The sequence below is a fragment of the Camelus ferus genome, chromosome 10, assembly GCF_009834535.1.
Source record: "Camelus ferus isolate YT-003-E chromosome 10, BCGSAC_Cfer_1.0, whole genome shotgun sequence".
NCBI classification, from domain to species: Eukaryota; Metazoa; Chordata; class Mammalia; order Artiodactyla; family Camelidae; genus Camelus; species Camelus ferus.
In genome coordinates, this window is record NC_045705.1 from 66,787,210 (window position 1) to 66,815,115 (window position 27,906).

General features: G+C 36.3%; 1 protein-coding gene across 10 annotated transcripts in view; it reads left to right on the plus strand.

The window, feature by feature from the left end:
* Positions 1 to 27,906, plus strand: part of C10H11orf80 (chromosome 10 C11orf80 homolog) — a 65,298-nt gene that overhangs the window by 26,274 nt on the left and 11,118 nt on the right. For 7 of the 10 annotated variants that reach the window (XM_032489939.1, XM_032489929.1, XM_032489931.1 and 4 more), the window contains 9 exons: positions 6,480 to 6,589; positions 12,800 to 12,883; positions 14,209 to 14,264; positions 14,800 to 14,871; positions 16,376 to 16,571; positions 18,729 to 18,879; positions 22,267 to 22,413; positions 25,877 to 25,998; positions 26,936 to 27,046. In XM_032489939.1, the coding sequence (XP_032345830.1) occupies positions 6,578 to 6,589; positions 12,800 to 12,883; positions 14,209 to 14,264; positions 14,800 to 14,871; positions 16,376 to 16,571; positions 18,729 to 18,879; positions 22,267 to 22,413; positions 25,877 to 25,998; positions 26,936 to 27,046 (951 nt within the window). In that variant the 5' untranslated portion in view covers positions 6,480 to 6,577. The remainder of the gene's footprint in view (positions 1 to 6,479; positions 6,590 to 12,799; positions 12,884 to 14,208; positions 14,265 to 14,799; positions 14,872 to 16,375; positions 16,572 to 18,728; positions 18,880 to 22,266; positions 22,414 to 25,876; positions 25,999 to 26,935; positions 27,047 to 27,906) is intronic. The other 3 variants (XM_032489932.1, XM_032489933.1, XM_032489934.1) reach the window with 2 other exon arrangements.

Below are 27,906 nucleotides of genomic sequence, written 5' to 3' on the forward strand. Positions count from 1 at the left end.
GTCTATAAGCTCTTTTTTTGTTTGTTTTTAGATTTCACATATAAGTGAGATCGTATGGTATTTGTCTTTCTCTCTCTGACTAATTTCACTTAGCATAATGCCCTCAAGGTCCATCCATATTGTCACAAAAGGCAAGATTCCATTCTATTTTATGACTAAATAATATTCCATTGTGGATATATACATACCACATTTTATTTATCCATTTGTCTGTTGGTGGACACTAAGGTTGTTTCCATGACTTGGCTATTGTAAATAATGCCACAATAAACAATTGGGGTATATATATCTTATCAAAATAGTGTTTTTGTTTTCTTCAGGTAAATACCCAGAAATGGATTTGCTGGATCATATGGTAGTTCTATTTTTAATTTTTGAGGAACCTCCATACTGTTTTCTATAGTGGTTGTACCAATTTCCACCAGTAGTGTACAAGTGTTTCCTTTTCTCCACATATTCACCAATACTTGTCATTTTGTGTATTTTTTATAATAGCCATTTTAACAGGTGTGAGGTGATATCTCATTGTGGTTTTGATTTGCATTCCCTTATGATTAGTGATGTTGAGCATCTTTTCATGTACCTGATGGTCATCTGTATGTCTTTGAAAAAATGTCTATTCAGATCCTCTGCCCATTTTAAAGTTAGACTGTTTGGGTTTGTTTTTTGTGTTGTTGTTGTTGTTTGGCTATTGAGTTGTATTGGTTCTTTGTGGGGTTTTGGATATTAACTCCTTTTCAGATATGTGATTTGCAAATTTTTTCTTAATAGGTTGTATTTTCATTTTGTTGATAGTTTCCTTTATTGTAAAGAAGCTTTTTAGTTTGATGTAGGTTCCACTTATTTATTTTTACTTTTGTTGCCTTTGCTTTTGGTGTCAAATTGAAAAAATCATTGCCAAGACCAATGTCATGGAGGTTACCATCTATATTTTCTTCTAGGAGTTTTATGGTTTCAGGTCTTACAGTCAAGCCCTTAATCTATCTCGAGTTAATTTTTGTGTATGGTGTAGGATAGTGGTCTAGTTTCATCCTTTTGCAGAGTATTTACATTTTTAATTTAAAAATACTTTTAGACTTACAGAAGAGCTGCAAAAACAGTGCAGAGAGGTCCTATATAACCTTCACCCAGCTTTCCCTACAATTAATATTTTAAATAACTGCAGTATGATTACCAAAACTAAGAAATTAACATTGGTAAAATATTAACTAAACTACAGACTCAAGATTTTATCAGTTTTTCCACTAATGTTCTTTTTTCAATTCCTGAATCCATTCCAGGATCTCACTTTGCATTTAATTGTCATGTCTTATTAATTGCTTTTCATATGTGATTGTTCCTCAGTCTTCCTTTTTCTTTCATTACCTTAACATTTTTGAAGTATACCTGTCAGACATTTTGTAGAATGTCCTTCAGTTTGAGCTTGTTTGATGTTTTCTTTTGTTAAGTTGAGGTTATACATTGTCAGAGAGAATACCACAGAGATGATGTGTCCTTTTCAATGCAATCATATCAGGGGACTGATGATGTTGATATGTCTTATTGTTGGTAATATTAACTTTGATCACTTGATTAAGGTGTTATCTGCCATATTTTTCCAAGCAGAGTTACTCTTTGTAATTTTTAGATATTTGGAGGAAATACAATGAGGCTATGCAAATATCCTGTTTCTTCTTAAACTTTCATCTACTAACTTAGCATTCATTGATGGATCTACCTGCAGTGATTGTTACTATAGTGTTATTGTGATTTAATATGTCCTCATTCCTTCTACATATTTATTGGAATATCTGTAAGGAAAAGCTGTCCCTTCACCTTTAATTTATTAATTCAGTTATTTATAAGAGGATGAACTTGTGGATTTTTATTTTGGGGGGCTATAATTCAATACTATTTTGAGTATTTTCAACTTTTACAATTCCTGCCTCATAATGTTATTATTTTTGCTTTAATCTTTTACTTGTATGTTAAGGAAAATGCAAGAATAAAAAATAGTCTTTTATATTTATTCACTTATTCATTATTTCTGAGTCTCTTCATTTCTTCCTATTTATCTGGGTTTCCATCTTTAGCCTAAAGAGCATCCTTAGCATTTCTTGTAGTGCAGGTCTTCTAGTGACAAATTATTTCATCTTTTGTTTATCTAAAAATGTCTTTATCTTACCCTCATTTTAAAAGGATATTTCACTGGAATTGAAATTCTAGCTTGACAGTTTTTTCCTTTCAGCATTTTAAAGATGTCATTTCATTGTCCTCTGGCCTCCACTGTTTCTCAGAAGTCAGCTGTAACTCATGTTATGGTTTCTCTATATGTAATATGTGCTTTTCCTCTAGCTTCTTTCAATGTATTCTCCTTATCATTTTTCAAGTCACTTTGACTATTATGTACCTAAGTGTAATTTTCTTTGTATTTATCCTGTACTGAGGTTTGTTGAGTTTTTCACATCTTACTATTTTTCATCAAATTTTAGAAAATTTTGTTTGATTTCATGTTTTTCCTGTCCAATTCTCACTTTTGTCTCCTTCTGGGACTCTAATTACACATATTTTTGACTAGTTGGTATTATCCTGCAAGTCTCTAAAATTCTATTTATTTTTCTTCAACCTGTTTTTCTCTGCTCTCCAGATTGGATAATTTTTGTTCTTTGCCTTCAATGATTTTACTGACTTTTCAGTCATCTCAATATTATTATACTGTCATCTACCATTAAACCTATCTAGTGAATTCTAAGTTTAGTTACTGAACTTTTCAGTTATAGAATTTCCCATTTGGTTCTTTTTTTTTAAACAGCATATTTCTCTTCTGACATTCCCTATCAGTTCATTTCATTTAAATTACCTTTTAAGCCTTTGAACATATTTCTTATATATGCTTTGAAGTCTTTGCTAAATGTAAAAAAAAATGTCTTTGTTAAATGTAACATCTGTGACAGGCTTGATTTTTATTTAGTGCTTTTTTGTATGAGTTATATTTTTCTTTTTCTTTGCATGTCTATTATGTATTTTCTATTGGATAATGTGATCATATTTTATATTCTTTTCTACCTCTGAAGAGTTGATTTTTGTTCTAGCAAGCAGTTCTAGCAGACTAATCACCTTAAATTTGTGCAGGCTTGTTTTTTTTATACATTTTAAAGGATGGATCTGTAGAAAGCCAAGTCATTTTCCAAACCCCTCTAACTTGACCTCCAAACTGTATCTTCTCTATGAATCTTGTTGAGGCTTGGTTTTAGGCTTTTTTTTACAGTGGATCAGGAGCAGACTTTCTTCTAGAATTTGGTTTTTACTACTAAAGCATTACCTTTTTGCCATCTCATCTGGACACCATCAGTTTTATCAAGTTCCCTCCATTTTGGTTGGGTCTGAAGGTCAGCATTTTTCCAGGATTGCTTCACCACTAAAATATTCCATAGCCTCACCTGGAAATCTTCCATAGTCTCACCTGTGCGTACATAGCCCTGCCCTTGGCCAAGGGCTCATGAGGAACTTCCACACAGACTTTTGGTACTCACTTCTGCACAGCTCCCTCCTCTCCAGTGTCCTACTTTGCAGATTCCAGGTACTTTCACAACCCTGAGCTCTATTCCCTATCACCTCAGCTTAATGGAATCACACAATATGTGGCCTTTGTGTTTGGCTTTTTTCACTAAGTATAATGTTTTCAGGATTCATCCATGTTTGTATGTAGCATGTAACATAACAGTACTTCATTTCTTTCTATGGCTGAATAATATTCCACATTTTGTTAATCTATTCATCATTTGTTGGACATTTGGGTTGTTTCCACTTTTTCCTATTATGAATCATGCTTCTATGAACATTCAAGGACCACCTTTTCTTTTAAATGTGCTCTTTAATAGTATCTAATCTACCATCCATAGGGTTTTCATTTCAAACACTGTATCTTTAATTTCCAAGATTTCTAATAAGGTTTTTTGCTGTTACTTTCTGTTTAATTGATGGCATGTATTTTCTTTTTATATTTGAGGGTATAATATATAGAGCACTTAATTTTAAAGTCCCTTTCAGATTGTTTTATTAACTGTTTCCTCAGGTATATGTTTTGTTGGTGTCATAGTTTTCATGGTATTGATCTTTTTTGGTTGGTAATTTTTAGTTAAGAGCTAATTGTTCATGATCCTTTTGTCCTGAACACATCCTGTATTGAGAGCCTTCCAGTAGGAGGTTCTCTGGGTTGTTGAGCTGTAATCTACAGAGCATATATCTTGGATTAAACTTTGCTTGAGCGGCAAGATAAAAAAAAAAAAAAAAACTCTTGCATCTTAATAGAATATATAGTTCTGAGCCTCGTCTGCACTTATATCACATGGGTCTAACACCCTTACCCTGCATTACTGAGGCTGCTACTAGCATCACTTGGCTTTAACCAACCCTCACATAGGTAGGTGGCATACCTTTAGCTTTTGTCCATGTTTTGGTCCCTTGCCTAGACCTCCTATATGTGGCCTCTGTGTTTCTTGTTCTTAAACCAGTTGATGTTACGATAGTAGCGCCATGTTTTTTCCATTCCATGTCCCACATACAGTGCATCTTTGGTCTTTACTTAGCATTGTAGATTCTCTCTCTTTTTTGTTTCTGAAGATTAGGGAAGAATACCTCTCTATTTCTGGTCTATAAAGATTTCTCTTTTCTTTTTTCTTACCATGACTATGTTTTACTAAGATTTTAAAATACTTGCTTTATCACTTTATGTGCTTGAATGAGAAGATGAAACTTCACCATATGCTCGACTTACCTAGAAATAGGCAGCTTTTTCTTTAGTTCTGTTGTTTTACCTTTTCACGTGTAACTCTAGTCAGTCCATCTGGATTTTTTTTTTTTTTTGATGTATGGAGTGAGCTTACTGAAATTGATTTCCCCCAAATAACTACTCATTTTATTTTAAATTGTTATTAAGAGTTCTAGAGAATTCAAAATTATTCACAAGCCTTTTTCTCATGTATCTACATGTTTTCCCCATTCCGCAGACATTACTACTTTAAAGAGAAGTAGGATTCTGGAACAGTTGTTTCTTATTTCACAGAAAAGTAATTGAATCACAGGAAAAAGGGTCGTCCTAGGTCAGAAAGTTAGTCATTAGTAAAACTGAAGACTGATGCAAGTCATCCTGGTTTAGTGCTAAGCTCACTAAACTTCAGTGTAGCATAATCTTGCTCCCATATTATCTCAGGCTTCATGACTGAATTATAGTTTAAAAACAAACTAATGGCAAGAAAAATATTGCCCATTATGATTGATAGCTAGAACCTGATCTTGGTAAATTCCATACTTTTGGGGATGGTTTAAGTTTTATTAGATATATGGTATGAATTCTTTAGAAGAAAGTTATGCTATTATCTTAGGATGTATTTTATTGTTACTTTTTAGAGTTGAATTCTTATATAATATCAACATTATCAACCTCATTTATAAGGTAGAACTTGCAGAGACTGAGATATATATCTTTATTCATATTTAGTTCTCCATTATAATATTACTGTAGAGGAAGACTAAGGGATGGCATTTTACAAAATGGGAGATTTGGGTTTTTCACCTTTGTAATTTTAGTGCCACGGTACAGAAAGAAAGAAGGATGGTGCATACTTTGAGATTCTCTTTGTTGATGATGACCCAGGATTCACTGAGGCTTTGTGGAAAGAGTTCTGAGTCAACATATGTAGATATACCAAGTGGCTAAAATACAAATTAAATTAGCAAGAGTTTGTTCTTCTTTGTTAAAGATTGCCTCTTAAAGAACAAACATGCTGGGGGAGGGGTGGGAAGGGATAGAATGGGAGTTCAAAATTTGTAGATATTGACAGGCATATGCAGAATATGTAAACAAGATTATACGGTATATAGCATAGGGAAATATACACAAAATCTTGTGGTAGCTCACAGCGAAAAAAATGTGACAATGAATATATGTATGTTCATGTATAACTGAAAAATTGTGCTCTATACTGGGATTTGATACAACATTGTAAAATGACTATAACTCAATAAAAAAATTTTAAAAAAAAAAGAACATACTATATTAGGAAAATGCCTGAGAGGGTCATTCTTGAATTTTTCTGATTTCAGTTCTAAATTAGCTCGCTTACTGGATTTGTGTTATTAAATAATGAATTAATTTATTAAAAAATATAAGAATATCAGTTAGAGCTATCAGCTCTGAAGATTTCTGGCACTGGATATGACCTTGTGGAAATTAACTGAAAATACAAATTGATTTAGCAAATTTTCAATTTGTGTAAAATTGAAAATATGAGATTAGATGTCTTAACCCCATAAAGTAATTCTAAATGTTCAAGCAATTTGCTGATGCATAGCTGTTTCCAGTTATATTTTAAATTTTGCAGATAATCTTTTCATCAGGGAAAAGCCTTCTTGGCTCATTATTTTAATAAACAATTCCAGAAACTCTGATTCTTATCCAAACTGCTTGTTCTATTTTGTCACCATTTCTTCTCACACAGAAATACAATCTATACTGCATGGATTCTCTGCAAAGCTGAATTGGACTTCAGAGGAAGCCAGCTATTCTCAGGACTCATCAGGGGTAACACCCTTCCAGATGATTTTTGAGGCAGGTTTTGCTGTTGTTCTATAAATTAATGATGTTTTGATTCTTATTTTTGTACAAATATAATAACAGGAAGGAAAAGCCAAGGTCCATTATAGTTCCACGTTGAAATGAAATAAGGCATTGGTTCCCAAACTTCCCTGTGCAGATTTTAAATCACCTGGTAGCTTTCAAACTACTGATATTTGTGTCTGACTCCAAGAGATTGTGATTTAATTGGTCTGGGGTTTTGGATTAGTCTCCTTGGGCTGCCATTAAAAAGTACCACAGATTTGTGGGGGAAGATATACCTTAAGTAGTAGCATGTACAAGGTCCCGGGTTCAATCCCCTAATTACCTCCCTCCCCCTCACCAAAAAAAAATACCACAGATTTGGTGGCTTAAACAACAGAAACTTATTTTCTCATACTTCTGCAGGCTGGAAGTCCAAGATCAGGGTACCTTGTCACTCTGCTCACATGGCCTTTCCTCTGCATATGTGGAGCGAGAGCTTTCTGGTGTCTCTTCCTCTTCTTGTGAGGACACCAGTCCTATGAGATTAGGGCCCCACCCTTATGACCTTGTTTAACCTTAATGACATCCTTAAGGCCCTGTCTCCAAATATAGTCACATCAGGGGCTAGGGCTGCAACAAATGAATTTTGGGGGGCACAATTCAGTCCATAAAAGGTGTGGCCTGGGCTTTGGAATATTTTTAAAATCCTAGATGATTCCTAACGTGCAGGTAAATTTGAGAACCACTGAAACAAGCCATTATTTGAATTTGGACCTCCTGAAAAAGGAAACAAAAAAGGATTCCCAGTGCAGATCCTATTTGGGTACATTTTTATTAGGTTGATTTAAAGATATTTATTGATTTATTTGTAGCCCAGCTTTATGAGAGCAACAATTGAGTTCTCCGTTCCCCTTAATAGTTCTCTGATCCCCATCTTTCCTTTTAGCTGGTGGAGACAAAGAATTAGAGTACTTTAAACATTCTCCCAAAAAACACTTGGGAGGCCTCTCTCCATGTCAGAATTATATGCTGCTTCTAAAAGGAAATGAGTACAATATCAGGACAACAGATATCCCTGTCCGTGCCTTATCTTCTTTAGGGGAACGAAGGGTGAACAGTCTAGAGCAATTAATGGTTAGTCAGCTCTAAAACTATTAATGTCAAGTAGCAATAAAAAAGCTGATTCCAGTGAACCAAGGAAAGCAGTTCTAGAAAAGGAGATCATATGTTTTAGCTAGTCTGAACAAACAATAGTAATTCTTATACCTAACATTAATATATGCTGTTTAAGCCTCCTGACAACTCCATGAAGTAGATAGGACAAGGTTCATCACACCATTTTACAGATACAAGAAAACAGATTCAAAAATTTGGCTGACTTTCCCAAGGTCATGCCAAAGTTAAGTGACAGAATTAGAATTTGAACCAAAGTCTTACTCATATTGATCAGTGCTGTCTCAGTGTTCATTCATTCACTCGTTTATTCAGAAACCTGTATTTGTTCAGGTCGGCCTCACTGTGCTAGACAGAGTCCCAAGACATATTGCTTGATTCCCAAGGAACTTGGAAAAAACTGACAAGTAAACAAATAGTTACAATACAGTGTAAAATATATCATGGTAGAGGAAAGCACTGAATGCTGTGGTAGCATAGAGAAAGGGACCTAATCCAATGGGAAGGGGTCAAAGTCTAGAGTCTTAAACCGAACAGCAGATTTTCTGGGTATATGGGGTTCAGAGACTTGAAAGAATAGAAAGTTGTCATCAGAGTGATAACATTTCTCTCTCTTTTTTGTTTTGTTTTTTGTTTTTCTTACCGCAAAAGCAGTGTTTCCCTCAGGAAAATTAAAGTGTGCATTTAGAGCACAGATAATTTGACTAATTAAGATAGCCACTATTAACATCTTGGTGTGCATCTTTTTACATAGGAGTGGAACATTTCAGTTTAAGGTTTCCAGGATGGTACAGTTCCAAGCTGTGGCCATGGAAATAGGTGGCTGGAAATGAGTGGAGGTCAAGGTTATTGGAGTTGAGGAGGTCAGAGAAATGTGAGACTAAGTTGTTACTTAGACTTGTCAGCTACTTGGATGTGGAAGTCAGCCAAGATGATGGTAGGACCTAGGGCACAGAGGAAAACTGTGAGCTTAGTGCCCAGTAATCAGTTGGTGATGGGTGAGGAGAGATAAAAGAGCAGTATAACCTCAGAAGAACAAGGATTTCCTGAGAGTATTTGTTCTATTACATCTCACTGTCTGTGGTACTGTGAAGCTATTTAAAAGATATTTGAATGAAGAGAATGAGAAGAGAAAAAGGGGAGATTGTGAAAGATTTCATCATATACATATACCTCAACTGGGGAGAAGGATCAAGTAGTGAGATTTATAGTAAAGGCTAGTGAATGGAGACATCCATGAAAAAGCTGTAATAAATGATCCGCTGCTTTGGGCATGTGAAGAGAGCTGATTCCAGGGAGGACTGAGGAAAGCTTCAAGAGAGATGCTGGGTTTTATGTTTATGTTCAGTCAGACCTGCATCTTGGGGGTCCATTAGGCTGGTTAATGTGTCCTTCCAAAAACAAGACCTTCTTGGCAGCTTTATCCATTTTTATATTTATTGTTGCCATGATACGAAATGATAAAATGGGTAGAGATACACATATATACATACAAACATATCTATGTATTTATACCTATCTATCTCTGTATTTCTTTATTATCTACTATCTATATACTTATCTAAGTAAAGAGACAGAGACAGAGACACTGACTTTCTCTTAGAAAGTCATGTAGAGCCCGTAACCACGTAAGTTCACGTTTGAAAATATAAGACAGCTCCCAAATTCTATCATATAATTAGGCTTGTATTTAAAGGTAAAGGCTGAAACATGATTCAATAATGGCTCCCGCTGCCCAGGGCTGGCAGCATTTATTTTTTCCTAACAACACGTAAGTAAATTAACTGCTTCTGTAGGTATGTCAGTCCTGGGATATTGGGTTTCTAACACCCAACTGTAAAAGGCTGTAAAAGACTGTGTAGTACGTGTGTGTATGTCTCAGTAATTTATGAGTAGATTTTTTTTTTCGTTTCAAAGTCTATTGCAGTTTTACCCAACAGAAAGAATATTATTTGTTAATTAAGGAAATATGCAAAGAAAGGATGTTCTGTTAATGTGGTTTCCCAAAATAATGCTACATTTGAAACTTTGAAGCCCATTGTTATAAATAAAAGTAGTTCCTATCCCTGGACTCACAGAGAGAGATTTTCTTTGTTCTAGGAAGTCGTCACTCTGAAGGGTAAGAGAGAATCTTACCTAAAATTTACTGAAGAACCCAAAATGTAAACTAACATACTCACTTACAAAAAACATTGTTGAGCTAATAGTACATTTTAAAGCAATGGGAATATTTTAAAACCCTCTTTTACTTGGCTTTAAAAAGCCAAGGTTATTATAGTAACAATATTTTTAACTCAAGAGTGTTTTGAAATTTACTTAAAAGGCTCAAAATGCTTTTCCTGCCCTGGAGCAAATGGTGCCTTCCTTTTAAAAAAATTCTCATTTTTTATTTTATGAGTAGATCTTCAAAGGAGCTATTTGCTCTGTGTCAGCTATCCTCTGTTGACCTGATATTTTGTCACTTTATCTTCCCACCCTGGATTAGGGGCCAATCCTTCTTGTGTATTTCTTTAGCATCTTTCATATATTTAAGTCATAAAGTTTTTCACATTGTCATATAAATTATTTATTTGTCTTTCTCTTCTGCTTAAGTGTAAACTCTCAAATTCAGAGATTGTTTTATTTTTCTCTGTAGGCCCAAATACATAATAAACCACATTAAGTGCTTTATCAGTGAATAACTACATATACATATTCAGTAGTCATGCGTAAGCATTGTCTTGTCAGGCTTCATAAAAAATGACAGATTACGTAATATCTGATTCATATAGCTAGATGTACAGAAAATGAACATTCTTGGAGAGGGAGCAATGCACAGTGAAATGTGGGCTTTGGAGTTAGTAAGATCTAGGTTTGAATCCCAGTTCTGCCACTTAATTAGCTATGTGTGACCTTGGACAAATTAATTAGCTTATGTAGTCATTATCCTTATCAATAAATGGGGGTATTTCCTACATGTGTATAAACCGCTTGGCATGTAGCAGGCGTTCAGTAAATGGTAGCCCCCACCATTGTTAATTGTAGACCCTCTCCAGTAGCTGTTCAAGGAACTTTCACTTATTTGGTTGCCTTACTGCTGGATATAATTAAGCCCTTTCTATGATACAGCCTGTAATCACTAAGGTTACAGAAGTTTGAAACTGTTCCAGGAAGTTGTTTTGGAAGTGTTAAGTATAGAAAATGCTTTTAAGAGACCATTGCTTTTCTGTTATTTGAACATTTTATAATAAAAAATTGTAAAAGAAAGATATGACTATGGTATATATGCTGCAGTTACTATTTAATTGCTGCTATTTGCATGTATGACTAATCCTAGATTTGTTTCCAGAATTTTCTAACAGTCCCCATCCATTTTTCTAATACTTTCAAATATTCTTTTTAGGAAAACAAAGGTTTATTTCTTTTTTTTCATTTTTCAGTTTTATTAGGTAGAATCGTTACAGTTTGCACATATACAATGTATTGTATGTAAATAAATACATACACTATACTGCACATATTTTTTTAAATTTCCATAGATGAACTGTTCATTGTTTCTAAGAACAATTTAGAGCTTTAGCTTTTTAAACTTACATAGTTATCAAAGGAATGTAAGTGTTTTTGTAATAGTTTTTCTAATTATCCCCACCCACTGCACAGTTCTTGATCTCTTTTTCAATGTACTTCTAAAATGTATTATAATACTATATTTATTAGATATTTACATGTTTCTTTTGTATTGTGTTTAGAGATTTTGAGATCTGGGACCATTTTTCTCCTTTAATATACGCCTAATACATGGCTCTGTATTCTCTGAGCTACTAATAAGAACTTACTGATTTCTGACTCTGTTTCTTCTTCTTATTCTCCTGGACTTACCCATTTTTTTAGGAGACTCCTTCTAACTTTGGTTTTAGGGACACTATATTAAATATAGTGAATCAGAACAGGAAAATGATTAACACTAAAGCTTTGGAGCCATATCAGCCAGACCTTGGCAAAGTTGTTTAATCTCTTTGAGACTCATTTTTTTCCCCATAAAATGTAGGTTATATGTATTTAATATTGTTTTTGTGAGGGATAAATGAAGTGATATAAGTAAAATATTTTAGCATGATTCCTGGAATGGAGAAGGACCTCATTAAGTGATAAATCTTAGATTTGTAGAGAAATATAAGGGTATATTGGAAAGAGCTTGGATAGTTGGTGTTAGATAGATGTAGGGTCAAATTCTGGCTCTGTCACTGAACATCTGAGTGACCTTAGGCAAGTTGCTTAACTTCTCTGAGCCTCATTTTTTTTTAATCTACAAAGAGGAGATAGTAATACCTGCCTCCAGGATTGGGGTAACGTATGTACCGCACCTACACGTTGCTTGCCACATACTAGGCATTCATCAAGTGGTATCTATTATTGTTATCATGTATAATATATATTTTCAGATTATTATTTGGTTCTTAAAATAGTTTCGTGAGGTAGAGAGGGTAAGTTTTATCCCTGCTTTGGAGGTTAGGAAATAAAGTCCAGAGCAATTAAGTGATTTTTTTTTTCATGGTTACTTAAGTAATTTTTACAGAGCCAGTATTAGAACACAGGTCTTCTGAGCTTTCTGCTTTACAGCTTTTCTTTAAAAACAAAATTTTAGGTGAACAGGTTAAGATTTAAAAATAGGTTCCTTTTAGTGTCTACTCCTTTAACTCCACTCAGACTCTTAATGCAAATTGACCCACATTAGGATGGTAGGGTTAAGGTAGGGTTACTCTTCTCAGCTCCAATCTAAATTCCTTTTAAATTTATTCCAAACGGTGGTTTTGAGATTGTGCGTTTTACTCTGATGTTTATATGTGTCCCCTGAAGTTCCATGAAATAGGTACTTTAACCCAAGAAGTGATGGCTGTTAGATTCTCTTTTATGTCCAGGTCTCAGACACAAAGATTTTTCACCTTGGATGTCTGAAAAACCTTCTGAGATGTAATTAACTTTTATAAGAAGAAATACCATAATTTAATTCATCTGTGCTCTTGGGTTTGTGCATGTGTGGTGGATGTTTCTGTTATATTATTACAGGTTGATGAAAAGCCCAAAACTTTGATGACAGATAGTCTGATTATAAAGAATTTTTTACACAAAATCATCATAGTGCTCCCTAAGGTAAGATGTTCTTTTGCACAATGATTCTCTTGTTTAAGTCATATGTTTTTAAGAGACCTCTACTCTGTAGGACATGGAAGGATCTGATTGGTTCTTTTTCTTTTAATGACATTTACAAGTTTTAATACTGAATTGATTTGGTTTCTGTATCCTTAAGGCAGGTCTGATGTTGGTCATGTGACATAGTTGAGAACCCTTGGATATAGAGAAAACATTCTTTTGGGCTCTTATTTTCACTACCTTACTGTTTTATTGTATCACTTTGAATCACTTGTTTCCCTCCTCTGTGCTTCATTTTTCTTTTAAACCTGGATAATAAACCTTGCTGATTATCTCCTTTTCTAAAGTGACTGAAAGAGCCAGTAAGGAAAATTCGATAAAGTACTTCGAACTCTGGGGAGCTAAAAAAAATTTTTTTAAGATTTTGTGTGTGTGTGTGCTTTTTTGGGGGGGGGGCAATTAGGTTTATTTTTATTTATGTTTTTTTTAATGGAGGTACTGGGGATTGAACCCAGGATCTTGTCCATGCTAAGCATGCACTCTACCACTGAGCTATACCCTCCCCCAAATTTTTACTATTATCTATAGGTAGATATGTTCATAAAGTTACTCACAATTAAGTATGCTATATAACTTTACCCTTTTTTCTTGAAAGTCTCCTTTTTCTGTTTTAAACAGGATTCAGTACTTATTGTTTGCCAGTCACTCTGTTCTAAGTGCTCTCCACATACTCACTCATTCAACCCTCCCAACACGCCCTGTGAAGTAGATTTTATCACCATCATCCCCCTTTTATAGCCGAGGAAACCATGGTACAGATGGTAAATAACTTGCAGAGCCAGGATTTGAAATGAGGCAGCCTGGCTTTAGAGTCCCTTGTTACCTTTTATATTATATAGGAAGAAAAATATAGGTTGACGGTAGAAAATAATTAGAACAGTGAAGTAAATGGGAGAGAGGACTTGAGTCAGATGGAGATAGGGGAAGAAAAAGCAAACTAAAAAGCACAGACTATTCCACATATGAAAACAATGGAAAGAACAGAGAGAGAAACTGGTAGTTTGTTTAAGGAGGAGAAGAGATACATTAGGAGAACAGCAGAGGACAAAACGGTAGTATCTCCTGATAATTTGTGACTACTTGGAATTGTAGTGTAGCACTCAGTATATTTCAGATGCAGAATTTGAACACAGACAAGTGTTAATTATGTTTGGGGAAAGTGCAATGAAAAAAGGGTGATATAAAAAATACCTTCTCCTTTAGGAATTGATATGGAAGTTTTTAATCCCTGTTCTGTTAAATCTCACACCCCATTTATTTTGCAGATTAGATTTAATTTCAGTGTAAAGGTGAATGGAATCTTCTCCATGGAGATCTTTGAGTAAGTCCTTAATCCATGGCTTAAGTTTATGCAATGGCTGTACAGTTTTTCCTCAGTCATTATTAGCCTATTTTCAGTAGGTTCACAGTTTGATTTCCTGACTCAAAGTTGCTTTGAAACTAATTTTCTGAGACACCTCCACATTTTCTTATTCTATATTAGTTTTTAATGAGTAGATAAATTAATCTAAACCTTTCATATCTTTCCCTTTTACTAGAATGAGTGAACTTAAAAATTGCCATTTTCTCCTTGGTTAACTGGTTACTATATTCTAGTAAAATCTCTGGGGTTGGTACCTATGGGCCAAAATTTGTATCAGGCAGAGATTGATTTTTTGTTTTTAGACTCTTGTTTGAAGGGGGAGCAGGTAATTAGGTTGGTTTGTTGGTTGGTTGGTCTTAAATGAAGGCACTGGGGTTTGAACCCAGGACCTTATATATGCTAAGCATGCACTTTACCACTGAGCTATGCCCTCTCCCCTCTGAGACTGGTTTTAGAATCTTTGAGATATGGCTAGCTTTTCTTTGCTTTGCAGGGCAGAGAACGAACCTACTTTGAACCTGTCGAATGGAATTGCTCTTGTCGTAAACTATCAGCATTATGTGAGGTGAAGGGGGAAGCATTGTTGTCCCTCTCCATGTTTTACTCTCCTGTTATGAGTATGAATGTGGGCAGAAGTTGAAAATGGTCTCACTTGTCAATTCTTAGTGCCAGGTATAAGATTCTTTGTAAGAAAAGTGAAAGTAAAAATTTTAAGCTATCTGTATTAAAAACAGATACTCCTTGCATATATTCTAATTGACCTGAGGACATGTTCCTTCTCCTCTCCATGTCTTAATTTCTTCTGTAAATGAAACAAAACAAACGCTGCTAATTCCAATCCCATTTAGACATGCCAAGAGAGGAATGATTTTAAAAGGTTAATAGAACTCTTGGCTAGAGAGATACTATGAACACGAAGGGAATCTTTTTTATTATTGTTTGTGTGTTAGCATTTTGCAGAGGTTTGGAAATCATCTCTCTTCCCACCTCCACCTTCTCCAGACTACAAAAAAAAAAAAAAAAAAAAAAAAAATCCATGGAGAAGGTGAAAAAACAAATGGAGTAGAACCGTGTGCCTTGCCTTCCTGTGCTACCCAACTACCACAGAATCCAAAGTGAACATGAATTATAGCAAGAAAAAGCCTAACTTGTGTTTAAGTCCAACTAATTTATTCTTTTTCAATAGTTTCTGCCTTCATTTTTATGTCCTGAATCAACGTTGGTAGTCACAGGATCTTAAGGCTTGAAGAGACTACCTGTGGTTTTTCAGTCTGTTTTCTTACTCTTGCCCAAAATTACATCTCAGATTCTAATATATTTTATACTTTAATATCTGTAGGAAACAACCCCCCCCTTATTTTCTTCAGTAATCTTCTAGCATCATACATTCCCTGCAGGTAGACAGCTACGCTATCATAGATTTACTGAAAGAGTTTAAGCCTCTAAGCCAATGTTTGCAGACATATTTCCCTGGGTGATCTGATTAGTTTAGAGAGAGGGGGAAAGGTTCATTAATATTTCTTTTCTGTTTAGAAGAGAGCTGTTGGAAAGTAGGCAAATACGAAATTTCACTAGATTCTTTCTAGGAGAGAAAATGTCCCATTTTTCCCTCATTACTCCTGTCAAATAGTAACTCAGACTTCTTCAGGGGAAGGTATAGCATGTATAAGAGCAGACATCTAACTATCATGAGACCGGTTTAGGCTGTTTGTGATTCAGGGAACCCCGACCATCACCCTCACCATGCTGATCTGAATGATGTTGGAAACTTCTGCTCAGAACCATAGAGTAATTTTAATGGAAGAAATATACTTTTGAGACTATAAAACTGCCATTACTGGCAGCAAAAGCAGGAGTCATGCTATAATTCCTGAAATGCTAATTTGTCTCCTTTTTCCATTCCTTGTGATTTCCTGAGTGGGACACAAGTTACTTATTCCAACAAAATTTATATGGTACATTATATGGTTATGCATATGCTAGAGGTTATAAAAAGAATTTTGAATTCTCTTTAAAATAATTTCTGAAGAGGGAAAAAAGCTAAATTTGTCTTACCTGTTTTTTGACAGGGCACCAAAATTTGGTACAACTGAATTACTCTGCAGCAGAATCCATCCTGTGCTGGGACATCCAGTAGTACTGTTCATCCCTGATGATGTGGTGGGAATGGGCTTGTTGGGAGAGCTGATACTGACTCCAGCTGCTGCTCTCTGTCCTTGCCCAAAGGTCTTTTCCAACCAGCTGAATAGGATTTCTTCAGTTTCCATATCCTTTTGATGACAGAGTCCATCAAAATGTTCAAATCCATTGTCTTTGAAAATGAATTTTTTGTATTTCAATTCCATAAAAGCTTGTAGCATATAAACTCTGTGTCTAGAAGCCAGTATGATCTATATAAAGACAAAAACCCAGTATGAAAGCTAAGCTTGAGAATTCTTCCAAGAAACTGAAAACTATAAAATATGATGCATATGCCACACTCTTTTCATATTCTGAATGATGCATGAGAGAGAGGTGAGGCTGGAAAAGTAGTTTCTAGTTGAATATGGTGGATCTTGAGTGCCACACTAAGGATTGTGGACTTTATTCTCTGTATAATGGGAAACCATTGAATGTTTTAGGAATCTCTAGCAGCACTGTGCAGGATGGGTGGGAGAGAGAAGGCAGTAATCATTCAGTAAATAGGTAAGTGAACTGGGCAAGAGAAAATGAATGCGTGAGTTTAAAAGTGTGGTGAGCGTGGAAAGGAGAGACTTATCACTGGAAGGAATCAACATAATGAGGTAACCAATTCATTGCTGAAGTAGGGAGACAATAGGGCTAAAGTTGATGTCAAGAATTCTATATCCAGAATAGGCAAATCTATAGAGACAGAAAATAGGTGGGGAATGATTCTATTTGGGGTGATTAAAATGCCCTAAAATTGATGATGGTGACAGTTGGATGACTTTTTGAATATACTAAAACCAGTATACTTTAAATGGGAAATTGTATGATATGTAAATTAAGTCTCAATAAAACTTTTAAAAAAGATTTCCATGGATGGCTGACAGAATAATGATACTGTAAGCAAGTCAAAAGTGGGGATAAAATGGAATTATAAAAAATACCCAATCCAAAATAGAATCCAAAAATAGAAAAGAAGAAAAAAGAAATAGAATACAAGGAACAAATGGAAAACAGGTAACAAGATGATAGATTTAAACCCAACCAAAACAGTATTCATATTAAATCTAAATAGTTTAAACCACCCAATTAAAAGAATTCACATGTTTTGACTCTTCAGATACCCCACTCTTATGCTGAGTGTGCAGCACCTTACAGCTCCCCTGGCTCTCAACAGTGAATATGTTGGCCTTAGCTTACATGTTACTGCCTTCTTGGATTTGTGTTGGAGACTTCATTTATAGGCACTGCCTCCCTTTGTTCTGTTGTGGCTTTCCGTCCCAGTGTCTACTGGGTAAGGATTTTAAACTTCACACTTAATGCCTTGTGTTTATTAATCCTTGTATTAAAAAGAGGATGAAAACAAAGAAAGATAAAGGAACATGTATATTCTGATCTCATTAGCCTTGGTTCAGGGGACAGAAAAGTTTAAGCAGTGGTTCTCAACTGGGTCATTTTGCCATCAGAGGACATTTGGCAAAGTCTGGAGACACTTTGATTCTCATGACTGGAAGGCGAGGGGATTCTGGCATCTAGTGGGTAGAAGCCAGGGATGCTGCTAAACATCCTACAATGCTCAGGACAGGCCCCACGATAAAGAGTTGTCTGGCCCAGAGTGTCAAAATGCCAGGGTTGAGAAATCTTGGGTTAAAGGGAAGGTGAAAGTGGGAATGGGAAGTCAAGAGAAGGAAACCACTTCAGGCGCCTACCTTCCTTAGTCTTGGTTAGAGAACAGATTGGAGAAGGTGAAGCATTTCCTTCTCAATCTGAATATACTCAGATAGTTACTGGAAAATACTCCTTTGATATACTTTTATTCTAACATGTATCATATCATATTACAGCTTACTGGTTTTTATGTGTAACTGTCTCCCATACTATAAATATGATAACTTGAAAGTAGGTATTAAATCTGTATATTCATCTTTGTATCCCTAGAACTTAATATAGTGTTTAGCCTGTGACACCATTCAAACCTATAATAGAGTGAGTAGAATCAATAAATAAACAAATTGTCCCAGTACTATACTTGCAGCTCACACTCATTAAACCCAGAATAAACTCTTGCGGAGTCTAGTGGATCTATCTCTAGTGCCTCACACCTATCCCCCATGTGGAAAAGGCTTAATATATAATCGCCTTGCATACTAGTTTATTTCTGAGAGTGTGAACCAGGTCAGTGTTCTGTTTGTTTTATGCAAATGAATACATAATCATAAAAAACTAAAATTTTGCAGTTTTCTTTAACAACTATACATATTTCTATATGGACCTTTAGGTCTGCCTCTGATATTGCCAAGCCAGGAGAAGCCAACTGCTGCTATCTTCAAAGATACCTCTTATTTCATTGACTGGAAGAAATATCACTTATGTGTGGTGCCCAATTTGGACCTCAATTTAGATAGAGGTAAATATATCTCTCTTTGTTTGCATAGGAATAAAGAAATTTGGAGAATATTAGAGAAATGCAAGGAAATATAAATAGCAGGGGTACTTAAGAATAGGACCCAGTGATCTGAGGGCTTAGGTTGAGGGATACAGGTGGGAGACTAAGTTTGAGAGTCCACGTGAAGTGAGTCAAACAGGTGTCAACAGGCAAAGCTCCATCAGAGCCTAACCGTTTGGCCATTACATGTTGATGCTGCTTCTGTCAGTTCTACTGCCTCCTCTATTCCTGGTCCTCTTGAAGTAGTCAGTGGGCCTTCATCTTCTAAAGACTTGTTCACAGGGTTTCTGTTGTACCTTAATCCGTCAACTCTGGGGTTTTAGAAAGGTTAGTAAAGGAGCAATGACACCTTTGAACCATTGTGGAAGATAAATGTTTCTTAATGAAATGAGAAAATCCATATAAAATTACTTAGAATTGTAATACTAATATTGTATTACTATTACAATTACATTACTATTACATAGTAAAATGTAATACTACATAAAAGCAAAGCACAAGGACAAACTATATAATAATAAACCTAGGATGCTGGCAGTACTATTCCTATAGAGCCTGACCACATTAGTTTTGGGTAAATCATGCTGAAAGTTGGATCCTTAAAAATTGGACCAACAAATAAAACTGAGAAATAGGAATATGCAACCATGAGCTGGTGTCTAGGAGGTTTACAGTCTTGGGCTTGACTGTTGTTAGCTAGAATCCTTTGAAATTTAGAAGGTAGTCTGGTCAGTTGGATCCTGAGGAAGATCACCAGTGGGGAGGAGGTACTCTAGAGCTGTGGCTGGTATGAGAAGACTAAAGCCTCCTGGCGTAGGGAAGTATCTCCAGGGAAAGACAGACTCTTCATCTAGGAAGCAGGCCTCATGGTAAGGCTCTTTTTTCTGGTGTAGGTAGTTATTCCAGAGGGTAGAATGAAAGGAGGGTGTCCTTGGGTTCCTGTAGGTAAGTAGTTTTGTGAAGAAAGAATGTTCGGTCTTAATAAGGCAGTGGTGGCCACAAAACTATGGGCTGGCCGTTACTTTTTATATTAAGAAAGGTCACAGACACTGAGCTAACAGCGGAGGTGAAGGTTAGGTGCCCAGGCATCAGGGAAGACGTTATGTTTAACTGGCCAGGACATTGCAAAGATGGCCTCTGTGACCAGCCACCCAGACCCCTGGCAGCACTTTATGGGGCCATCAGTGAAGGCAAAGTGCTTTCTTTCCCTGATCTCTTGGGTAATGCCCACCTGCAGTGCTGCCTGGCCCAACAAAGGGGATGTACCTACTGCACCTCTTGAGAACACTGGCCCCTAAAATGGCTCTGCTTTTGTATCAAAGTGAGCCTTTTTGAGTTGGTTTGGCTTTTATCTTGGGTGTGTGTGTAAATGTCTGAGTCCAAATCCTTTTCTCCCTTCCTGGTTTTGACCCTCATAAGGGGGTCCTTAGTAACTCAAACAGTGATTCACGTTCCTCTGAAAGCGAGGCAAGTGAAAAGTGAATCTGAGTGAATGATAAGTATTATTGTCTATTACTGTTATTTGTTTAAAACTGAATTGGCTATTTAGAAACTAAAAAAAAAAAAAAAAAAATCCCTGAAAATGTCCAAGATGCGACTCTTTTGATATTCTAAAACTGGTTTTTGCATATGCCCTAAAAGGAAGTTAGCTTTCTAGAAGGAATTGGTATTTCTCTTCTCTTGCCTTTGAGATGTAAATAATCAACTGAGGCTCTCACGAACTTTAATCACCTGATCCCTAAGAGTGAATGGGGAAAAAAAGGAGGCCTTTTAAACTCAAGCAGGAAGATTGTGAGATTTCTGTGTCCAAATAGAAATATGTATGTCTATGTCTACCTTATAAATATGCAGTGTCTCTCATTGCCAAGATTGGTTTGTGGATGAGCTCTGTTTAATTGGCTTTAAAAAAAATTAAATGCTCATATAAATTCTCAGAAATATAAAAGAAACTCCAAAATGAATTTCAGGTTCACATGATCTGGGAAATGTTCAGTACTGAATCAATATCTGGTACTGAAGGTAGCTTAAGCTTGTTGGTTTGATTAATATAGACATGTCTTTAGAGTCATCAATGTTAAGTATAATACTTCTGTTGTACCTAGGTTTATTAGAGACCAAATAGATTGTATCTGTTGCAGATTTGTCAGCAAGGAACATAACTTGATATGATGAAACTTTAAGTAAATGTAAATGAGATAAGAGCCTTTAGGTAGACTCTATAGGAATAATTATGATTTGGGAATGTCTATCAAAAATAGTCTCCAGATCTTGGCAACCATGTCCTGTCTGCTGTGTGCCACAGACAGTGGGGTGTTGCTCCAGGACCTTGCTTCAGATGTGTAAGATCCTCCTCTTCATTAAACCATTGATGTCTTTGGGGGGGGGGGGGAGAATATTTGGTCTTAACAGATGAGATGTCATGCCACCAGGACTTTTTAATCTCTAAGGCTCTCTATAACTTCTGTTCCATTTTTATTTTATTTTCATGCTTTGTTGGTTTCCTTCATTTTTGCCAACTTGTAGTACCTTGTAGTACCTGGACTTGCTCAGTTAATTTTGGAAATGAATAATATAGAAAACGTCCCCTCATCGCCCTCGCTCATTACTCTATAAAGGACAGAACCAGGATCCACATGGAAGTACTTCTCTCTACGGATCTGGATGGAATTTAGGACTATTGTGATTGTATTCTAAAAGATCAAGATGCTAGAAAGTGACTGTAAGACTCACATTACTTGGAAATACAAATATCCTATAGCATTGTGGTGAAAAGCACAGATTTTGGAATTAGTATAAGACATTTCCACCACTTACTGTCTCATGTTGGGCAATATATTTAACCTACCTATTACTGTTTTCTTATCTGTAAAAAGGCGTAAGACTAGGTCCCATACCATAGTGTTGTGAAGCCTAAATGTTGAGACAGCACATGCCAAGAATTTAATATGGTATGTGGCACGGAGTAAGCATTCAGTTCAAGTTAGCTGTTACCATTATCATTTCTCTTTCTAGTGATACCTACGTCTTACTAGCCTCCTTCTAGAGATACTTAACTTGGAAAGTTATATGAGGAATAAATGAATTTATTGTATAATGCTTCCTAGTAAATTCTAAGGAATGCTTTTTGGCTTGCATTTTACACACCCAGTTATTATTTTGATGTTCTTCCAGTGAGTCACTATTATTTGCTTCCATCATGTGGGTAGAGAAACAGATTCAGGAGAAGAAGGAAATGTTCAAATTTAGATCTATCTCAGGTCCTTCCTTGTTTGAGTGTAGGTCTTTATTCTCTTAGCATTTTGAGGACTTTACTTATCTTAGGATACTCTGTAATACCTTGTCCTCTAGATTTGGTGCTTCCAGATGTGAGTTATCAGGTGGAATCCAGTGAAGGAGATCAGTCTCAGAATATGGACCCCCAGGGACAAACTCTGCTGCTTTTTCTCTTTGTGGATTTCCACAGCAGATTTCCAGTCCAGCAAATGGAACTCTGGGGTAGGTATAGGAGAATGGGGCTGCCTGCTTGGGTGTACTTAAATGTTAAGAGAATAAAGAGGGGAGATGTTACATGGTGCACAAATCTGAATTAGATGTATTTCTGTAGAATAACAGTTCAATGAAAAACCTTGCTTAAATAACTTAAACAAATTTTATGCTCTATGGAAAAGATCTATATCTTCAAGCATCACTTAGATGATAACATTCCCAGATTTGGTTGGCCAAAAATCAGCAGACACTTCCTCTTGGTCTCTACAGAGTATATGACCTTAGATGGATAATTTCAACCTCAGCTGCACAATACATTACCTGGGGAGCTTCTAAAAAATGCCCAAACCTCATCCCAAGAGATTCAGACTTGGACTGAGGTAGGGCCTAGATATCAGTAATTTTTTAAAGCTTCTAGGGCTTGAAAACTGTTCACCACCCTACTGCTCGTCCAGGTGGAATCAAGAATAGTTATCAGTCTTACTTGGCCTTGATGCAACATCTCAAATACCACATGAGGAGGTGTGGGAGTGCATTGGTATGATTTACTTTGTGTGATTGCCACATCAACCTCTGGAAAGGGAGAAATTGTCTTTGTTCAGCCAAACAAGGGGGAGCTTTTGGCATTTATCTAACAATTAAGTAAAAACCTGTTATTAGAAACGTTCTCTCTGTTAGTGGTAAAGCAGTGGTTTCAGTGTTTTGTGGTCCATGAAATACGTGCATCAGAATCACCCATAGTATTTGGAAACGTACAGCTTCCTGGGCAAGGGTTAACTCTGATTTTTAAACGTAGTATAGTTAGAAAACCATTGGGTATGAGTGAGAGTTGGCTTATGTATTTCAATCCTATAAAGCCTGAGACATACATTTAAGTGTTTCTTAGTGCTCTCCTCAACTTTGAAGGAAATAGCCAGAAGTGGAGTTTATAAATGTCTGGGGAAAGGTTCACAAGCCTTCCTTTGGGTGCTCCTGATGCATTTCTGTGTTCTTCTTTTCTTGTGGGCCAGTGTTTTTCCTTGGGACTTTACTCTCCAGGCATTCCCATGCTGTTTGGTGTAGCCCTGCTCCCACTGAGTCATAAGAGAAATGAGACAGCTTACAACCCTGATAAGAGCTCTCATTGACTGGTACCAACTATTTGTTGAACAAACCATTGTCATCTGTGGGATTCTTCCTGCTACCTTCCTTCTATGGCTCTCCTATCTTCTTCCATCGTGCATATATTCTTTAGGAGAGAAGCACTGCTTTCCTGGGCTCTGGCTTGCCACTCTTGTATTTGAGGAGCTGGTGTTCTCTGGTGTCCCACTGTTCCATCCATTAAGTCCCTGGAATGAGAATGTAGAAGAGACTCAAACTAATGAGGCTTCCACAAGGAGGTCAAAGGTGAGAATGCCTAGGGCTGTTCCCCAGCTTGTGCTTGCATGGACTGAGGCTCATAAGAGAAGCAGCTTAGTATGGTGGAAAGGACTCCAGGGTACAATTGAGACCTGGGTTTAATTTTAGTCCTGCTACCAAATTCCTTAATGATTTTTCCGAAGCAAGTCACATAAATCATCTGATCTTCCCTTTTCATATATTTAACATGAGATTGTTAGACTAGATGATATCAAAGGCCCTTACAAGTCTAAAGACCCTCTTAAGACATAAGATCTGCTATCACTGGCAGGTTTTTTGGTTTTGGTTTTGGGTTTTTTTAGGTCTGCTAGAGGGAGCACCATGTTCAGTCTTCCCTATAATGACATAAAGTCTGATACCACGTTCTGAATCCTATTGAACATACTTCCTCAGAAACCAGGGTTGCCTATCATTCTTGTAGCACTGGCATAGTTTATACACCTTTGTTTAGCTTGACTCTGAAGGCCTGTAGCATCTCAGGTAGTTGTACTCAGTATTGGATTAAATAGAAATCCATCACTTACATTAGTAAACATAGTAAGTATCTTTTAAAATTTCATACATCTGATAGTTTAGGACTAGCTTTTGCAGAAGATGCACTGTGAGGGTAGGTAGATATAGATACATGGATACAGATATATGTGGTAATTTTATCTTCTTTTTCATATCCTTGAAAGCTTTCTCCAGAGCTCCTTTTAGGAAACAGATTGTGCAGAACTACAGTCTGTTTCCATGTGTCTAAAAAAAAATCACTTAACTGGCTTTCTGCCTACCTTGTCATGGTAACTTTTCTATGATTAACTCATTTTGCCACCATGTGAAAGGCATCTGGTAGTATCGTCAGTTTTAGGAACGAAAATGCAGCTTTTTAATTAAATGTCTGCCTTCAAAGGGGGTCTAACTCATTTCTTGAGGCTATTCTTAGAACCAAACTATAGAAAATAGTAATCCAGATGATATCATCATAGCAATAGCAATATTTTCTCTTTGAATATTGCAATGTACATTTCAAAACATTTCATGTATATTATCCACATTTATCTGCACAAAATACCTGTGAGAGCAAATGGTATAAAGCCACTTTCTGTACTAAAGTGAGAAAAGTGAAGTGACTTGGTTACCACTAATTGGCAGTAAAATTGACCCTAGAATCTATGTTCTCTTAACTCCAGTTCCAGACCCCTTTTGAGCAGAGCACTTATTACCTTCCCTTCCAGAAAAGCATCGTGGTGCCTTGTGGTAGAATATGTTCTTTCTGGCTTGCATTTTTAATTCAGCCTAAGAAAACCCAGCCAGCCTTAGGCTGCTTCACCACAGTGTCTTTAACAGACTATCCAGAGGAGAGTAGAGAAACAAGGAAAAAATAAAGATTAATTAGGAAGCATTTTCTCTAGGTGCCCTGAAAAGTGAATTTGTCTTCCTGTATCAGGATCATCAATGTTAGCATATTGTTTGATGACATATTTTGCCTGTTGGTCTCATGTTAGCTGAGCAGGATGCCGAGCAGTGGTGCCTGTGGTTACTTTATCAGAGATATTCCCCCATATAAAAAGACCTCATACCAGCAGTTCTCAGAGTCATCTTTGTGAGTTTTAACTTTTTCTATACCACAGTGTATCTGAAAGGATTGACACCCTGACAGTAACAGTGGCTCACAACAACAGTGACACTCAAATAAGAACAGAGTAGGGTTGGACAACTCTCCAGGAGGCTTTTCCTCTCCTTTGGGAATCACCAGTATCATTGTTTCTAGTATATGGTATATATTTGTTTTTAATGTGAATTAAACATGATCCTTCATTTGATTGATTCTTCAAAAATTGTTGTTCTTCACTTTAATTTTCATGAGCTTTCTTTTGTTTGTAAGTGAGAATTAGGTAGGTTTGTAAGTTGGTAGCTTTTTTTGTTTTTATTTTTTTATTTTTGTCTAAAAAAGTAATTGTTTGTGGATAGGCAGGAGTGGCCTCTTCTTTCAAGAGGCCTCTTTCCCATTCTCAGCTCTGACTCAGCGCATGAACAGGAGTCTTGAAGTGTCATTCTCACTCAAGGTTACCAACATTCTCCCTCCCCTTAGGAGTCCAGACTTTGCTCACAACTCATCTCAGTGCCATCTTCATGGAGAGCCATAGCGCAGTACAAGATTCCATCCAGATCACCGTGGGCCAGGTCTTGGAGCAGCATCACCAGGCTGTCAAGGTGATAAGAAATTCACAACTCCCTTTCTCCTCTCTCTCTCAGGAAAAGATACAGTATGTGGCAGACAGAGCCTTTCTTCCCTGAATGCTCTTCCTCTCCTCTTTAGTCTCCTGGCTGATCTTATAAACTATATCTAGCCTAGGAACTCAAGCTTTAACTTAGATGGGTCACTGTAACCAGCTTGCTTTAGTCATACCTCCCAGTAGGTGAGTTTGCATAAATAGGGACAAATAATAGGCAGGAAAAAATAACTGATAATATGCCTCCTTCTTATCTATACATCTCCCCTCCCCACACATGCTTCTGGAACTACTGTTTCACTACATCTTACATTCTTCCCCCATTTCCTAATCTTTTATAACATCATTTTGTCTCCTTACCTGACTTTCTGAATTCCTCCATCCTGTGTACTTTAAAAATTTTTAATTTATTATTTATTTATTATTATTTTATTTATTACTTGATAGAGATACTGGGGATCGAACCCAGGACCTCGAGCATGCTAAGCATGTGCTCTACCACTGAGCTATACCCACCCCCCACTCCTGTGTACTTTTGGTAACACATTTCTTACTGCATATGGCCCCCTTTTGAGGGAAAAAAACAGCCATAGTAAAAGAGTAAAGCTTAAAGCTTTTTGTTCTTTAATAGTAAGTGTATCTGTTTTATTGCCCAGTGTCTTAACTGCTTGTCTTTTCTGAATGTGTCTGTGTCAGTAAGTCACCTCTATGAAAGGAGAGAAATTTTTTGTTTATTTCAATTTCTTAGTGTCCTTTATTTGTCATGTCCTTTATACGTCATGAGCTCAGTAAGTATCATTGATGGCAGGGGAAGAATTGTTGAAATCCTGCTCTGACTAAAATCTTTGGTCCCTGTGGGATTTTCTGATTAGGATTATTATAAACTACAGTCTCCCTCTTACTTGTTTTGTCCCTAGGCTCATCAGAAACTACAGGCCTCACTCTCAGTGGCTGTGAATTCCATCATGAGTATTATGACTGGAAGCACCAGCAGCAGCTTCCGAAAGATCTGCCTCCAGACCCTTCAGGTTAGTAGGAGACTGGGGATGCTTAAAAGTGCCAGGGTTTTAGAGACATTTCAATACCTATCTTAGTATATGTGCAGTGCTCTTAGAAACATTATTTAATTTGATCCTATTGTGATCCTACATAAGTACTAGGTCTGGGTGAGTGTTTTAAGAAATGTTTGTTGACTAGATAGTGATGCATATACTATTTTATAAATGAGAAAACAAGTTATTTAAAATTTCTACTTCCTTTAGGCCACACAGGTAGTTACAAGCAGAACTAAGATTAGATCAGTAGTTCCCAATGTCTCATTGAAGAATGTTCCATTACTTCATGGTGACAGAATATACTGTAAATAACTGAACGACTATAAATATCACATGTGTTTGGCAGTATGGAATAGTGTAACAAGTTTTAGAATCAGAGGCTGGAGTTCACATCTTGGCTCATTTACTTCTAGCTATGTGAACTTAGGCCTGTACTGAACTTCTCTGAGTTTCATCTACAAATTGGAAAAAGTAATAGTACCTCACAGGGTTATCATGAAGTTGAGGGCTAAATGTGAACTTGCATACCACATGGTAGTTTCTTAATAATTGTTGGATTCTTTCCTTCCTTCCTTCCTTCTAGTGTGTGCTGATCAATTGGTATTATCAGTGGGGTAACACATTCATTCCATGTCTGTTGCTTCATTTCCTTGTGCTTTTTTTCCTTGAAGAGATAGTATAATATACACAAAACTCTAAATAATAACTAATAAATTTTATCACTTAATTTTTAATTTTTGCATATTATCTCATGTACTTTATATTTTATAGTTGGAACCAAAGTATTCTATGTTCATATATAATTTGACATTTCCCCCTGCGTCAGCAGTCTT